General features: G+C 40.1%; 1 protein-coding gene across 1 annotated transcript in view; it reads right to left on the bottom strand.

Annotated features, from left to right (window-relative positions):
• The window catches only part of MUSK (muscle associated receptor tyrosine kinase), a 106,562-nt gene extending 97,590 nt beyond the window's left edge, over window positions 1-8,972 (bottom strand). The window contains exons 1-2 of the mRNA XM_019517040.1: window positions 8,468-8,972; window positions 3,972-4,098 (exon numbers count right to left, since the gene is read on the bottom strand). Coding sequence (XP_019372585.1) covers window positions 3,972-4,098; window positions 8,468-8,546 — 206 coding nt within the window. The 5' untranslated portion in view covers window positions 8,547-8,972. The remainder of the gene's footprint in view (window positions 1-3,971; window positions 4,099-8,467) is intronic.
• Window positions 8,973-17,174: the final 8,202 nt, after the last annotated feature.

Below are 17,174 nucleotides of genomic sequence, written 5' to 3' on the forward strand. Positions count from 1 at the left end.
CTATGAGATTACAGTCAACTGATGGTTTTGTTAACAGACATTTAAGCTAGCCCTTATGTTTACCAGGCCATATCTGGCTGTGCCTCCTAAACCTTTACAATAGCTCAGTGGTTATAGCACTGGCCCAGCCATATAGAGGAGACAGTATAAATTCTCACCTTTGCCTAGAAGGATTTACCACATCCTGGTATAACCCATAACAGTTACTTACAGTTGCTTACAGTAAGCCTATAAGAGTGGTACTAGTTAGGTCACTCTCCTAAGGTGTGGGAGCTGTGCATTCCTCTTTAGTGAAAACTAATTTTACATCCCCTGTGAACAGTTGTAAGCAACTCCCCAGAGTTAAATGTGGTGGAATATTCCTATTATCCAGGATTTTAACCTGTCTCTGGTTTGCTTTCCTTCTTTTTTGTGTCCTTGTGACAAAATATTTAGCAAAATTCACAGATATGTTGGAATTGGACAGGCTACGCTGTGGCCTCAAATTTGCAACTTGTAGGTGGTCAGCTGTGCACCTTAGCACCCATGCCACCCCAGCCCCCTGTGGTTTGCTGTTGGATGTGATATCCCAAATGATGATATAAAATTCATACTGCAAAGTCCAGGACAAACTTCTGTGGCTTTACAGGAAGTACTGGCTTCTTCAAATTAATTATTTGTTGGTCAACTCAAGGTAGAAGGCTCTTGTAAATATTCCACTAATTCCATGGCCCATGCAAACCAGGAACACAAAGAAGAGTTGCATGTACTGTACCACCAACATTGCAGTGCAGGCCTGCTGAATTCAAATGTTTACATATTGCTTTGATTTGCAGTTAGCTAGCTGCACAGTGCCCCTGAACCTTGGCAAAAAAGAGCTATTTCATAAATCACATAATTATTATTTATTGCTTGTAATAATTAGCCTCTTTGAAGTTTTTAATTTTCGGGGGGGGGTTAATATGTTGATTTGAATCTTTTCCATTTCACGAATACTTCGCACAGAATTTGGAAAGGAGTTGAAATGGTTTCAGCTTATGTAACTCCCTGTCTTCATGCAGAAACTTTGTTTCCACTAGCATTGAACAGTGATGTCCGTAAAGATTTATGAAAAGCTATTTAACTGCTGCTATTCCCTATGACTCGTGCTCCTGCAGAAACCGCAGAGAAAAAACAAAGCACTTCAGATGTTTGCCCCATCCCAAAATAGCTTGTTGTGGCTTTTTTTTTTTTTTCAACTGTATCTGCCTACATTGGTAACATTTCATATGAGATTATATGAAGGGTCTTTGAGAAAAGCCTTCTGGATTGGGAGTGAAGGAAACTGTGCACCATTTACTAGGACCTAAAAAGGGTCTGTGTTTCCATATGCTTTCAAGAAGGTATATGGGGCTTTAAGAACTGCATAGAGGGCAGGTCTTGTCAATTCAATTCTGTCATATATCCTGCAACCTTCCTTACTTTTCAGACTTAGTTTTATTAATAGAGAAGGAGTTTCGAGGTTATTATCCTGGAGACAGCGGCAATAGAACTTAGCTTTGGCCTTGCAGCCTGCTTGGCACAGAGAATTGGGATTGGGCTTTAGTGCAGTTCAGCTGCTGTCAGTGAAGCCTGATTTCTGACACATTTTGTGTGCATGCACATGTCTGTGGATACCAACTGATAAGGCTTTTCTTTATAGTCTAAAATGGTTTCACTAGCAACAAAATCAGCCTGCTCCAATGCCCCCTGAAGTCCTTTGAGTGTTCCTTATCAGCTCACAAAAAAGGAGCCATCCTTAAGGATGGTTTAATTTAATGAGCAGAGAGTGATAGTTAGCCGTGGTAGTCTGAAGTCAGGAAGAAGGCAGGGTAGATTTATACCTAACTAAATCAGAGCTGTACTGTATAGCATAAGCTTTTGTCAGCCCAAGATGTTCCCTGCCTTTTAATTTAATGTGCGAATTCTGCAATAAAGTAGCTCTCATTGCTACTATGCAAAGTTTATTATATAATTTTTCAAAGCAGAGAGACCCAAACAAGAGTCCAGAATGTGAACCTGAAAATGTAAAAGAATTTGCCAGATCCAAGATGCTTAGAAGTCAAGTGACTGTGCTTTACCTTTGTAAGAGGCTATCTTAAAAATGTAGGTATTGCAACAATAGTACAATTCTTTACCTTCCTGAAATGAAATTCCTAAAGCATATGAGTGCATAGTTTGTTTGTGGGGTGGGGTTTAGATGATGTGGTGGTGGGTAATGAATGAGATCTGACAATGTATAAGACAATAAAAGCCATGTTTCAAATAATATTTTATTTTGAAAAACCCCTTCTGTGAAAGGATTTCAAAATGTTTTTTAAACACAAAGTCTCAAAACACCACTTTTACTTAGAGAAGTGTCAGCTCTCTCTTCTAAATGGGTAAAATGAACCAGCAGCAACACTTGTGGGCTTTTCTATCCCGCATCAGAGGTCAGTCTCAAGGGTGATGGGACTGAGCATATTTTCCCACATAAATCCAGTGACATGCTCCAGAGCCAGAAGTTTACCTATGCAGCTGCTTTACACTCATCTCCACTTCCTGCTCTATGACCACCACCACCACCCCCACCAAAAAAAAAAGAAAAAGGTTTCAACAGCTGGTGCTGGCATAGGTGGGATGGGTCCTGCTCAGTTATGTCTACCCCGAGATTAACCAGTGACATGGTATAGACAAGCCTGGAGTGTTCTGTTTGTAAGGCTGCACCGAATGGTTAGGTCACAGTATCTGATTAAGTGAATCTGGCTTCTCTCTATATATATCTGGCAACTAGATCTAACATGGACAGACACTTGAGTGGTATGGTTTAGTCAGGGATGATCCTGCATTGGATTGAATGATCTTGTGAGGTCCCTTTCAGCCCTATTTCACTATGATCCTATGTCCAAAATTGGGACATAAACAATAACAAGGACCAAATTCTGCTCTCATTTAGGAACATGCACACTCATGAAACAACCCCAAAGGGCTAAATACAGTTAGCCAAGTTAATACATGGAAGCTTGTAGCACAGACTAGGTAGAACCCAGTTTTTCTGCCACCCAGTTTCATGCGTATACCACACAACTTGTCCTTTACATTGCTATGCATCCATTAATGCACCGTAGTCACGGCATATTAAATTTAGTACTTTTATAATCAAGTACTAAATTAATGTTCAGTAACTGGAGTTACTGTGCAGTAGTGCTGGCGCATGCCTTTTTAGTGATGCTACTCTTTATCGGAAGAGGAAGTGTGTTAGTTCAACCCGGCTCACCCAACATCTGTACAGATTGTGCGCTTTAGTGGGGTTTTTTAGTGTTTTTATTTAATAGCTAATTGAATCAGCTTTAAATAAAAACACCAGAAAGCCCCGCTGAAGTGCTCAATCTATACAGATGCTGGGGAGCTGCTTTGAACTAACATGCTTCCTCTTCCAGTAAAGTGCTGTTTTGGTTTGTTTTGTTTTTTCACGTCTGTCAGTGCCCAAAGTTTTGATTTGACTCTTCATTCATCTGACTTCCCTGAACTGCTGCCTTATGTCTCCAAGCTAGCTACGGAAGCCCCCAAGATGCACTACACCTTCTCTGATGTACTGTGGTCACCTATTCCATGTTGAACCCCGCTGGTTCAACCAGAGGGGAGACCCAGGTGCATCATACCAGATGTAGTTTTGCCAATGAGCCTGGTCAACAGAGTAGAACTGGGATATGAAGCACCAGAGCAATTCAGGCATACACAGACAAATTTTGAACTGACATGAAACAGATAGTTTCAGTTTGGATCAAAACAACTCCAAAGGAAAATTTTTCTTTAGATTTTCCTGATAGAAAATTGAAAAAGTCTAGCAAAATCTCTTTCTATATATATAAATGCTGTATTTTCCACTGTGGGGAAAATAAAACTTTTTGATGGAAAACTGCCAGCCAGTCCCAGCACATAGCTTATGGACAAAGGTGTGCTTATCTTGCACTTCCTCAGGTTTGCAATCTTACCTGATGGGAATGTTATTACGTGTCCAGGTAATCTCTGGCTCAGGATAGGATTCTACCACACACATGAATTTGGCAACTTCTTCTACTAATGCATCTACTGTTTCCAGAGGAGTGGTAATAAGGGGAGCTGGAATATAAAAAAAAAAGAAAAAGAAAACATGCTCTTTCAGTACTTGGTCTCTTGTGAACAAAAACTGCTAATGGTATCAAATTGCCAAGGGCATTTACAAGCACAAAGTAAAGCCACATTCCCTGCAGGGTCACCACCTGATAACTCCCTTGAAAATTCAATAACGTACATTGTACCTCCTCCATTAGCTCAATTTAACTGAGGTCCCCATGAGCATTTGTTTGTTGCAGTGTCCCAGTTCTTATATCATGTTTTTCCTTATACTTTCCATATATAGCATGGCATTACTTCAATCCTTAAGTGATATGTAGAGTCACAATTTGGACCTTACCTCCCTTTCCATGACAATACAGCTACATTGAGAGGACGCAGTCAAGGCTCTATCCGCCTGCACATAATGTGCTCTCTTTCATGGACTGGTAATGTGAGTAGTCTGTACATGGAAGCAAGGAAACTCCTTTTTCTCTCTGTCTTCGTAAATTACCTCACTACTGATTAATATCATGTGAAATCCAGTTATCCCTGTTGTTAGTTCAACCTGATGAACTGCAAAGGTATTTTGTTATTTTTTAAATAAAAAGTAATGCTATTATTTATATGAGGATCATTTCTAGATGTTCCTCATGTATGGCAATAGCACAGAAACACAACCATTTGTTTCTTTTTTCTTTCATCAAGTAGCACCTGGTGTCATGCAAATAATAAATATCTTTTTTTTTTGTCACAGACCCACCACATATGGAATTTTGCTTTATCTTTGGAAAGGTATTTTCCACCCCTCTTGGTACAGGCTGATAAAAGATCAAAAGGCACTACTCATGTATGTCTGTTAGAGACATATATCCAGTGCTCATTGAACTGGATTTATTTGACAGCTGTGTATGTAGAAACTACCCGTATGCCTTCTCTGTGAAATGTGACAGTGCAGAAGGGGCAAGAGAAATGGCACCAGTCTTTACACAATTGACAGAAATTACCCTGCCCATCTGTACGTTACCAAACAGACATGAACTGTTAACTGCAGAGATTCTTGGTATACTTTATGTCTCTTCACAGAAAAAAACTTCATGCACTATATCTTCTGTCTCTTACCTAAGCAATCAACTTTAATTTCAGAGCTTTAAATATACCATTACAACTTTAAATACACCATTTTCATCTCACTAAATATCATAAGATAATGCAAAGCACTCTGGTACAGATTAATCAGATTATTTATATGGTATAACATGAACTTTGGGCTTGATTCTTCTATCACCTGTGTGTGTATAAAATTATGACTCCATTGGAGTTATGGAGTTGAACTGGAATAATATCTGTGGAACTAAGAAACATGTTCCTTCATACTAATGACACCTTTCAAGTTCACATATTTGAAAATATTGAGATTTTGTACATTTGAAAATTCCACTATGGTAAATCTATGCCAGTAAACTTTCTCTCCAATATGACAGCTAGATGCTAATAGACATCAGAACCTGTATTATTAATGTGAAAAGAGGCTCATATTTATAAAGCTAAAAGATCCCTAAGATCCTAAGGGTTATGTGCTAAAGTTGGCTAAAATATTGGGTCTGCATCTGGTTATTGCCTGGTAGCACTGCTTTAAAAGGTCTAGGGCCTTAATTAATTACACCCTCAGAAATGTCTCCTTCATTGTTAGTAAATATTGCAACCAGGGTGAAATGCATGCCCCACTTAAGTCCATGAGTGTTTTGCTTCTGGCTTCAGAGAAGGCAAGATTTCACCCCAGAGTCCTATGAAAACATGTTATGAGAATGTGTATTATGTAGTGAAATGTTGCTCTGTCCATTTTAGAAATACTGTTATTTTCTGAATCAAATGTTATGTCTAGGGTTTAGGGTTGTTGGCTGTAGACGTGTTGGTCTAAGGACATAGGCAGACAAGGTTCTTTGGGTAAATGTGATATCTTTTATAAGATCAACTAAATAGTTGGAAAAATTGTTGTTTGCAAGCTTTCAGGTACAAGCACCCTTCTTCAGGCACTGGGAGAGTTTGTCATTGCTTTGTGTGCTCTCCTGGCTGCAATGGAAGGCAGTATGCAAAATGCAAGTCTGTGAAAATGCAAATGCGTAGCATTTTCCCCCTTCTCCCCCACAACTACCTGTCTCACACCTATTGTCTCACAGGGTTTCTGAACCTCACTGCTACACATTTGCATTTTCACAGACCTGCATTTTGCATACTGCCTTCCATTCCAGCCCGGAAAGAACAGGATTGAGCCCTATCAAAGCTATGTTATATAAGAAGTACCATCCAAATTACTAATACAGTTGTAAAAAGTAAAAGAAAACTTGCTAAACCTTACCATTTTTAAGGGCCCTTTGTTCCTTTCTAAACCTTTAAAACAATAATGTTAATACCTGGGTATATCCCATACTTCCTGTCCTACCTTTTTTTTCTTTTCCTTTATTAAAATGCAGTGTTGGAGAAAAAGAGAAGATAAAGAAAGTATTATTTTTCTAGGATGACAGGAGAGAGGGGCATCTTTCCAAGAAGTCCTCGACGCGCTTGTGAGATCAAGTGAAATGCGGGGCAAGCCACCATTTTGTTGCTGCTCAGAAAGAGAACCCAAAAATGGCGGTGACGGTGCTTATTTTAACGACCAATGTCTCAAAGCTCAAATATTGAGGAAAATTGAGAGGAAAAAAACCCTCAAAATGCATCTCATTGCCACATTTCTAATTAGACTGAGAAAAAAAAATCACAGTGCATTAACATTGGACTCAAAAAAGACCCGAAGTCTTTTGTATGTAGTGGCATACTGCATAGGAACATATCTGTGACGTTTTTAAGTAACGCTGTGACTTTAAATATAATCACAAGACTTGGTTCTACAGCCCTAAGGCCACCGAAGTGCCATTTTCCTGAATGTCCACTGTAAATTCAGGAGGCATAAAAGGTGCTAAGACCATTCCTAAAAACTCTACTGTTTATTACTTTCTATGAGAAGACCATGAGTCTTGTTCTAACATTAGTCCATCAGCAAGTGGAAGATTGTTGGGTTTTTTTATTAAATTTTCTTTTTTTAGAGTGAAGAAGTGAAATGGGAAAATAAAGCTTTACCTCAGTGTTATCAATTTTTTGCAAATGATACTCTTTCTCTAGTTAGGTATTTCCTTGGGACCTGTTCTTGGCGATGACAATCCAGTTTTTCTGCAGAATCTAAAGCAGCTACTACCTTGTGGTCTTTCTAGCATACTTCACTGTATTCATATGTTTAATATGACAATTCACCTGAACATAGCATCACACTTCCTTAAAAAGAAAAACTGAAGATGTTTCATTAAAATACACTTCTTTTCATTGCATGATGCTATCAGAGATATCATATCTATTCCTATTTGTTTTCTCATTTGTAAAGTCTTATTTTGGTCTTCCAAAGGCTTTGCAGGCAGACAGTCTCCACTATTTGAGTTGGTGTTGCTGCCTGAACAGAAAAACTTTTTATCTAAATTCAGTATTTTTGTGAAATAAGTAACTTGCAGTTCTTCATATCAATCTGGGTACCAGTTACAAAAAATAATCTAGACAAGAGCAGAGCTACTGGCAAAGTAGATAATGACAAACTTCTTGGTCAAAATCAGTTACTTGTTCTTCCTAAGGCACTGAAAGCTATTGCCAGTACATTTTCATCCTGTCCTAATAGGATGAAATACAACCCTTCACCCAACAGGCAGTAAATGCTCAATGTGGTAAACCTTTAATTCCCACTGGAGGAAAGTTGCATTTTTTAACAGATTTTTATAACTTCATCCTCATATTGTCTTGAACTTGTGTGACTTCCATATGGAAAGGTAACGGTACCTTTCATATAAACTATATAAGTAACATGCATATTATATATAGGTTTATTATCATGCAACATGCATATATGTATATGTCTGTGTATTTTAATTATATAGATATTATATATATGCACATATATTAAATATATATGCATTCATATGTGCACTCATCCATAGCCACACAAGAGTACCGCAAAATGTTTGACCCTAAAACATAGTAGGTTAGTCAGCAGTTTCCTTTGACATGTTAAACATCAATCCTACATAAACTGGACCTAAAGGTCTTTCTTGTCTATCAGAGTGGCACTGAGTATTTTTTTCTTTTCTGTAAGAATAAAACAACTGCCAGCATTAGATATAAACACAGGATTATTTCATTGATCTCCTCTAAAGAACATAAAGAAATTCCACAACAGGTGAAAATGAAAGCAGCGTATTTATACAGTTTCCGGAAATAAAATAACAGTCCCTATACAACACTTAAAAGACTTGAGCACCCTTATAAAAATGCTGTAAGTGACAAAAGCAAAGAAAAGATAAAGGCTGTTTAAACAAACCTTTTGGAAGTTTTTCGGCTAAGCTGAAGGCCGCCAGGGTGAAGATATGTACAAGTGGAATGTTTATTAAGTCTTTCATAGTTAATCCAGGAAAATGCTGGTTCCTTCAGGCAAAATGCACCAGGTTCCCTGCCTGTTTCATTTTAAACCATGGTTTGTTACAAAGTTCCTCAGCTACTGACCGTCCCTGCTGCAGACTCTATAGGATCTAAGTATAATCAGGAATTCTCAGACTTGGCTACTGTGATGGACATGACCAGCTGGTGTACATCCACTTAGGTCAGTATGAAAACATGGGGCTCGTGAAACAAGAGAAAGCAAATCCCTTTAGAATTCCTTTTAGGCAAACAGCATGCAACGAAATACAATGACTGAATGCCTTTCCTAAACAATAACCCAACCCAGAACAGCTCAGATGGAAAGGGCTTTACTCCAGCTCAAGGTAAATACACTCCTAGCACAAATATCTGTCACTGACACTATGGATTTTCTTTCAGTGTTTTTACTTCTCCCTCTTTTTTTCTCCTTCTCTCTCTCTCCTCCCCACCCTTCTCCCCCCAGCCCCTTTCATCATAACCTTAGGGATTGACTGGAATATACCACCTGTTCCCCTGCTGATAGCCTATTTTTTCTTTCCAGATATATTTGCTAGAGTAGGAGATGTTGGTATCAGTGAGCTGACAGCGAGTCTTGTTTACCAAGGAGATTGTCAGTTCTCAAGATGTGTTGCAGCAAACTGAAAAAGAAGAGTCATGTCCTGGAAATAAACCCTTGAGCCCACACAAGCTCTGGGAAAGTGAAAGCAATTGCCACAGAGGAGAGTTTCTCAAGTTGTGCTCTGGCAAACAAAGTGTGGTTTGTTTTTAATCTCAGCAACAGCATAGGAAATTCAGGCAACAGTGGAGATATTCATGCAGTGAAATAGTTATGTTAAATTTGGGCATTGCTATCTCAGGAACTTCTCATTATTTGATAAGTCTCTTTAAAGTGAGCTATACAACATTGCAGCACATGGCCAAGGGGGCTTCAGAGGAACATCTAGCTAGAAGAGGCTTCTGGCTCAAGTCCAGTCCCTTCCTATTTCAGGCAAATGCAACATCCCCTTCACAATTTTGAACCCAGCATAGACATTTTTCCCCACAGTTTTCATTATTTACTAATTTATAGGGATCCCAAGATAACCCCTGAATAAATGAAGCATCCAAGATGGGTAGCCACTTCTCAACCGAGATGCCTAGATAATTATGTGACTTGCAGATGCCAAATAACTGGAATCCTTCCCCCTTCCCTTGCTTTGCATCCCAGCTGTAGACCAGGGGTCAGTTGTAGTGAAACTGCTTATATGGCTAATCAAAAAAGGGAGATAAAGCCTAGCAGCACCTTAAGCTCTGAAACACCTTAGAGAACTAAAGGATTTTAAAGAGGCTACATATAGGAGGGCATTGAATGGGAGAAAGGGAAAGATCTCTGAGAACTAAGTACAGAGCACAGTTAGTGGGGGAAAGTGAGCAGAAAAAAATAGAACAGACCATGGGAAAAACTGAGAAGGGAAAGAGAGACCTAAGTTTCTACAGAGATTACACTAAGAACAATAGATTTCTATGATGGATCTCATCCTTTCTGTAGCAGGAATATATTTTTTGGCTAAAAAACACTATGTATAAGTCACCATTTTTTTCTTTAGTTCTATAAGAACCTTACCATAAAAGTAGACAGAAGAGGATACAGAGTGGGGGTGAGACTTAAAATTTAGGTACAGGCATTCAAAAAGCCCAATGAGGAATTGATCTAAGTTAGGTGGTTTTCTGTAAGCAGCGTCATTTAGATTGATAGCGAACAGAACACATATTCATTCTTTTGTTGAGGGGACAAATCTTAGATTGGGTTCTGCCATTTTTAAACTACCCTGTGTGCACTGAACTTCTTTTCTGTTATGGGTATAGACTGGTTTTGTGGGCCAAACTTCTGTTATGGGCATAAACCAGTTTCCAATCACTTATACTGGTAAAAGTATATGGTCTGCACCTGGCCAAAGAGTAGGAGGCAGAACGCAGATAGAGAGGAAGAAGGTAGTCTGGGATGGATAGTGAGAGAGAGAAAATGTATGATCTTTGGAGATCTCTACTCCATGAGAAATCAATGTTGCATTTGACAATTGCAAGGTATACAAATATGTTGTTGCCACCATAAATAGTTTGTCTGCCTGCTGGTCTTCAGGGTGTTCTGTATATGTTCACATACGCATAGATACACACGGATGTATGTTTGCATATGTATGCATACATACACATACATTAATAAGCATGGCTTTTGAGGATACCTGTAGTTTCTTCATATTGTTCTCTTTGGGAAGGAACAAAAGACATAATCAGGGGGCTTAGGAACTTGAAAAGAAGAGGAGAGGCCTTAGCAAGAGAAAGAAGACACAAAAGAAGTAGACTGGAGAGGTAAAGATGTCCCTGGAAGATAACTCCTGGAACTTTCAGTCACCAAAGATTATGCTCAGAACAGTTCAGTTGCAGTAATACCACAGTTGCAGTAATACCACATTAGAAAGTATTTCCCACCAGGCACTAGCAGAGGATAAATCCCACTTGAGCATTAGCTTAAGGATTTTATTGGCAGATAGATCTTGTGCTAGTTCAGGAGTGAATTTCACCATTAGAACCTGCCATAAGGGGACAATGAAGGGGCTAAGGTGGCATGCTAGACATAGTGATGTCATACTGTGTCCAGTTTGATGTTATGTTGAGATCTTTGAAATTTCCTAAATATTGCATGCTGTATTTTTCAGCTTCAGCTGTGTATTAAGAGTAGTTTATTTAATTAACATATGAAATTTAGGCTCCTACCAGGCGTGCAGGTAAAGATGCAATGTGATCAGATGTGGGTCACACATGCATGGCAGGAGGCTTGATTGTAGGATCATGCATCCGCTTCCATCATGCCTTATTGCCCATGTAAGGCATGATTATCATAGTATCATAGTAGCTAGGGTCAGAAGGGACCTAAACAGATCATCAAGTCCGATGAGCAGAAACGGATGCTGGGGTCACATGACCCCAGTCAGGTGTCTATCCAGCCTCCTCTTAAAGACCCCCAAGGTAGGACTGAGCACCACTTCCCTTGGAAGTTGGTTCCAGGTCCTAGCCACCCTAACCATAAAGTAATGCCTCCTGATGTCTAGCCTGAACCTGCTCTTTATCAACTTGTGGCCATTATTCCTAGTTACCCCATGTGGTGCCCAGGGCATGGTCCTGGGCATGATGATCCTGGGCTCTCCCTGCATCGGCAAGTAGCAAGGGCCCACAGCTGGGAGCCCCCTCAGCTGATGAAGCTCCAAGCCATGGGGACACATCATGAGTTCCTGTGGCTGGGAGCCCAGATCAGCTGCAGGTTCCCAGCTGTGAGGGCACATAGTGTACCCCTGCAGCTGAGAGCCACATCGGCTAACAGGGCTCCCAGCCACAGGGATTTATCTGACCACATGTTCAGTTAATGGTGTGATAGAAGCCAGCCACAAAGTTATTACATGCTTATTCCTATTTTTATTTTGCCATTATTAACTGAATGTGTAGTTGGGCCACAACTTAAGACATGATTAACTGGTTAATCACATCTCAAGTTTAACGTGTGACAGGGGCCTCAGTGGAATTTCCTCTGAAGGGCACAGTATATGTCTGTATTTCAGAGAGACAGAAAAAGATACATGGGGCTGTGTTTCAGTACAACAATATTATTAGTGCTTGCTGGGCACTGCCATCATAATTATGAGTAAAATTCCCCAGATAAATCACTTTACTAAATTGGAGTTAAGCCAGGGAATACATGGCAATTAAATTAATGTTAAAAATGTTACAAGAAGGCTGAAATTACATAATACTGGTCATTATAACAACAACAGCACAATGCTGATGCTGATGCTAATAATAATAATAATATGTTGGACAACCAAGACATGAAAGTTAAGGTGAATCATAAAAGAATAAAAGAAACAAATATTTGGCAGTCTGGTTATCCCCTCTAGCATACCACCTTAGCCCCTTCATCATCCTTTTATGGCAGGTTAATGGTGAAATTCACTCCTGGACTAGCTAGCAAAGTTCTATAGGCCAATGAAATACTTAAACTAAAGCTCAAGTAGGATTTATGCTGGCTGTCTGCACGGGCTGAATTTCACCTTCTGGGCATTTCTATATCACCTCCATGTCATGCCTGGGATTATCACCATGGACTATGCCGCACCCATTTACTCCCACTCCATATGCACCGCCTACCCAAAGTGATGGGAATGTAGGTACCTTTGAGCAGTGCTGAGCACACACCAGTCAGCATGCCATGGACGGTGTGCCTCAGACCATGGCTTCAGCCTCACCCCAAGCCCATTATGTTGCCTCAACCCTGGCACGCAGGGATCCAGAGTGAACAAGTAGGTCATGCTTCATTGCAAAGTTCCTGCATGCAGCACACAGGCAGTATATATGGAAGATGAAATCTGCCATGTGCAGAGATCCAGCACAAAGCCCACACATCACTGAATTCTCCCTGGAGCTTGGTGGATAGCTCATGTACTAGCCTAGGAGTGAATTCCAACCTTAGCACCCGCTTATTAAGATTGTTTTCCTGAAAGCCTCAAAGAAGGCCAAAGCCACAGGCTGCAGACATCTGATATTTGCCTAAACCTGTGCATTTTTAGAGTATGTGCACTACTGCTAGTCTCTAATCTCACCTTTTTTATTTTAATGAAAGTTTTTAACAAGCTGGGCTATTTTAAATGAAAGGAAATACAGGGAACCTGTTACATCTAAATAGAAAGTAGGGCACATGTAAACCAGAGCACTGCTTTTGCAGCTCTTGCATATTCCCTGTAGATACAAGTGTCAGATGTTGCTCATTATTAATTTCTACTGCTATTTACAGTAACTCCTCAAGGATGACCAGCTGGGATTAAGGTACCATAGTAAATGCTGTACAAAAGCACAGTAACTCCATACTACCCTTGGGAGTGCCACCATAAATTGGTTATGTGTAACCCAGTCTTTTCTGCTCCAAACGTGCCCAAGTGCCAAATGGGAGGCAATGTCAGGGGTAGATCCAGGGGGGAAGCAGTGGTGTAGTCACAACCCCTCTGATTCCTGGGCCTTCCAAATTTTAAAACTGACTGTTTGGCAGCAGCATTCCTATTCAGGCAGCAGTTAGGGAATCATTTGTCTTCATGGCTCATTATAACTACTCCTTCCTTCTGAACTCTTTATTCTACAGGTGTTAACAACCCTCGCTCCTTTTCAGTGCCCTTGATGTTCCACTTATCAAGCTATTCTTTCTTCTGCAGTTCTGCTACTTGGTAGCTGTTCCTGGTAATGTAGCTCCTGCAGACTGTTTTAAACCTTAGCTAAAAACATCAATTCAGGTGTGGAAATGTTAACTCAGGTGAGCATTAACTCAGGTGTGGAAATAACCTTTAGTTAAGTATTGGATGCACTAGCAACATGTTCAAGAAGCCTAGGTTTTGCTCTATAAATCTGAAAAGAGATGTACAGGGTCTTCATAAAGTCCTTGTGCACTTTAACCTTTAATAACTTAGGTTGTAGGTATGGTAGAAACAATCTGTAAACAACATTTAAAAGCAAATTTATTACAGTTTTAGGACTACTGGAGTACACAATGCTAGACTTCATAAGTAATAATGAATTTATTCTTATTCCAGATCCTTTGACAAACGAAAAATGGCTACTGTAGATGAGAAGGTAAACTGTGTCCTATGGCTAGCAGAATTGAAGTCCATATCAGCTGTGAAAAGAAAATGGTGGTTATGTTGAAGTCTAGTATTGTGTACTTTAGTTGTCCTAAAACTTTAATAAATTTCCTTTTAAATGCCATTTACAGATTGTTTTATCATACCTACAACCTAAGTTACTAAAGTTTAAAAGTGCACAATGACTTTATGAAGACTGTATATTTCATTCTAATGACTACAAGAGTAATGAAACAACATATTTTAATTACTTTTGCCTATTTTGTTGTGTTTTTTGCACACAATATATGACATAGCATATCCTTTATAGCCCATAAAGATACACTTGCTTTTGCTTTGACCTTAAACTGGATAATATAGCCCGAGCCCTCTAGCATATTAGTAAAGCTTCTAGTTTCTGTTTAATTGGAGAAAAATAAGTGTTTTACTTTATGTGATGATGCACCAGGCCATCTGCACCCCCCTTTTTAAAATCCTACATCCACCCATGGGCAATGTAGTCACTTTGCAAAAGCCCTGAGCACGTTCCAAAAAGTACACCTGAGGCACATGCTTGCTGCCACTCCAGGGCAGTCCAAATACCTCATTTCCAGGTTGTGACATGTACATAGGTGTGCATAGTGTGCTTTACAGCAGTGTTCCCAGGTTCGCACAGAAGTGGTGCAGACATGCCTTAGGGATGTGGTTCTCAACCTTTTCAGGGCCATGGCACCTCACCTCCACTCTGGAATGTGGTGGCACCAACAGTGGTTCTCAGCCAGGGGTGCCACCACATTCAGTTTATCTCAATGTTTCCCAGCCAGGTTGTGCTACCTCCAAAAGAAATTGCCCCACAGGCCTACTGCACAGCCAGCCCAGGAAGGGCCGTATCATGTGGACATGGTCCCCTGGCAGTAGGGCTCTCCAGTCAGCCTAAAGCAGGCAGGAGCTACCTCATACTGTGTAACTCTACCTGGTCAGGCACCCCCTACGATCCTCCGAGAAACAGAATGGGATGGTTCCACCTGCCAGACCACTAATTGCTGCATAGTGGGAACATTTACACGTGCACCCCACTACACAGTACCCGCCAGTACTGCACAATCCCAGTGGTGCACAGGTTGTTTCTGACCCTACTCTACTGTGCAGTAGCAATGAGCTGCCAGGGGACCATGTGCACATTGCTATAGTGACATAGCATCTCATGTAGACACTCCCAGCATGAAGCAGCTTTACTATCTGCTTTGGGCTGATTAGGAAGCCTAATGTAGGGAAAGCACGCGGGGCAGTTTTACCTGGCTGCGATATCACAGCACCCTGGTTGAGGACCTCTGCCTTAGGGGCAGTCCCTGCCCTGAAAAGGCTTACAATCTGACACACTGTGCCTGCAAGGGCTTACAAATATGGCTAACCTTATGCACTGTGAATAATCCCATGAAAAATAGTTGGGCTGCTTACAGTGCATAAAGTTTAAACAGTCATATGTCCTGGCAGCATTGGTATCTATATAGAATAGATAGAAAAAGGGTTGGAAGAGATATATCACAACCACTGGAGCATGATGAATTATTTGTTGGCAATAATTATATACCCATTTTTGAGCAGAGAGGTTTAGTGGGGTTTAGTCTATATGGTTGTTTTTCAGCTCATGAGTTATTTGCAAACTGCTCTTTGTTGCTGCAAATATATTTAGGATTTGGGGGTACTAACTGAATATTTTTGATGAACAATTTGCAGGTTTTGAGTTGCTCATGAAATGATCATTGTGATGATTAGATACTTGATAGCCATTTTTGTGGAGTGCAATTAGTCTCAAAAACCTTAAATAGCTGTTTAAAAATATAAATCTACTTTGATTATAGGTGGGAGTGGTGTAGCTGAGATGATTGTAGTAGATGTTTTCTCCATTTGCTCTGGTAGGTGTTACTCATGACACTTATAATCTTAATTTCTAAACCTAAATGTCCTCACTCTTGGCTTTATAAATTCTTTATTCTTTGTCTATTATCACTTTCTCTCTGCATCACCAGCTGAGAACAATGAAGATGTTATTTCTTGAGCATCCCTAGATGCAAAGGTTCTCAACTGTGTTAGATTCAAGGCACTACTTGGAAAATGCCAGCTCTTCATTTTCACTCCTTTTATAACTCCAGAGAAATAATACAACAATTTTTATGTTGTGGAGAACTCAGACCATAAGAAAAATTCATTGATCTACAACAGGGTTAATACTATGGATTCCTATTTGAAATATCTTGGCTTATTTTATCAATCATGTGAAGGAGTTTGCACACCCAAATGTGTTAATATTGCGTGGCACCCTGAAAAGGATCTCCTGGCACCCCCGAGTGCTGCATGCAGCACCCTGGTAGGAATCACAGCCCTGGTTGTATTTCTGAGAGCTGTAGAGTGCTTTCAGTGGAACATATGCAGATGTGAAGCAAACTCCCTCTGGTGGTCAGATAGAGTCCAAACTTACTGCCATGGACTTATGTCTAAACCGCAGTCATAGGCGTGAATACAGTGCACATAGACATACCTGAAACAATTCTACTGTATCTCACTTAGGTACCAGTATCAGTGAAGATACAGTGACAGGCTTTGGAAGAGATTAGCCACCTAAGAAGAGAGATTAACCAAGGTGTTCAGAGTCCTTGATGGGCTTCTCCAGTCCATAATGAACCTTGTGCTGCTACCATTTTGCTGTTACTGGTGCTGAAAACATACCTTTGATTGCAGTAGTGTTGGGACCCAGAGGCCTTTAGGCCTGGATTTGACCTTTGTGCTTAGCTAAGCTACATGCTTGGCTTGAGCTGTGGTCAAGACATGCACCCAGTGAAAGGAGCAGATGGAAAAATACTGTCCCTGACTTAATATGAACTGGGAAGTTGGCTAATGAAATTAACTAAAAATAGCCTGGGCAAAAGAGGAACAGTCAGAGCAGGAACTACTCCCTCTAAGAATGAAAAAATT

The sequence above is a fragment of the Gavialis gangeticus genome, unplaced genomic scaffold (genome assembly GCF_001723915.1).
Source record: "Gavialis gangeticus isolate Ggan-Ray unplaced genomic scaffold, GavGan_comp1, whole genome shotgun sequence".
In the NCBI taxonomy this organism is placed as follows: domain Eukaryota; kingdom Metazoa; phylum Chordata; order Crocodylia; family Gavialidae; genus Gavialis; species Gavialis gangeticus.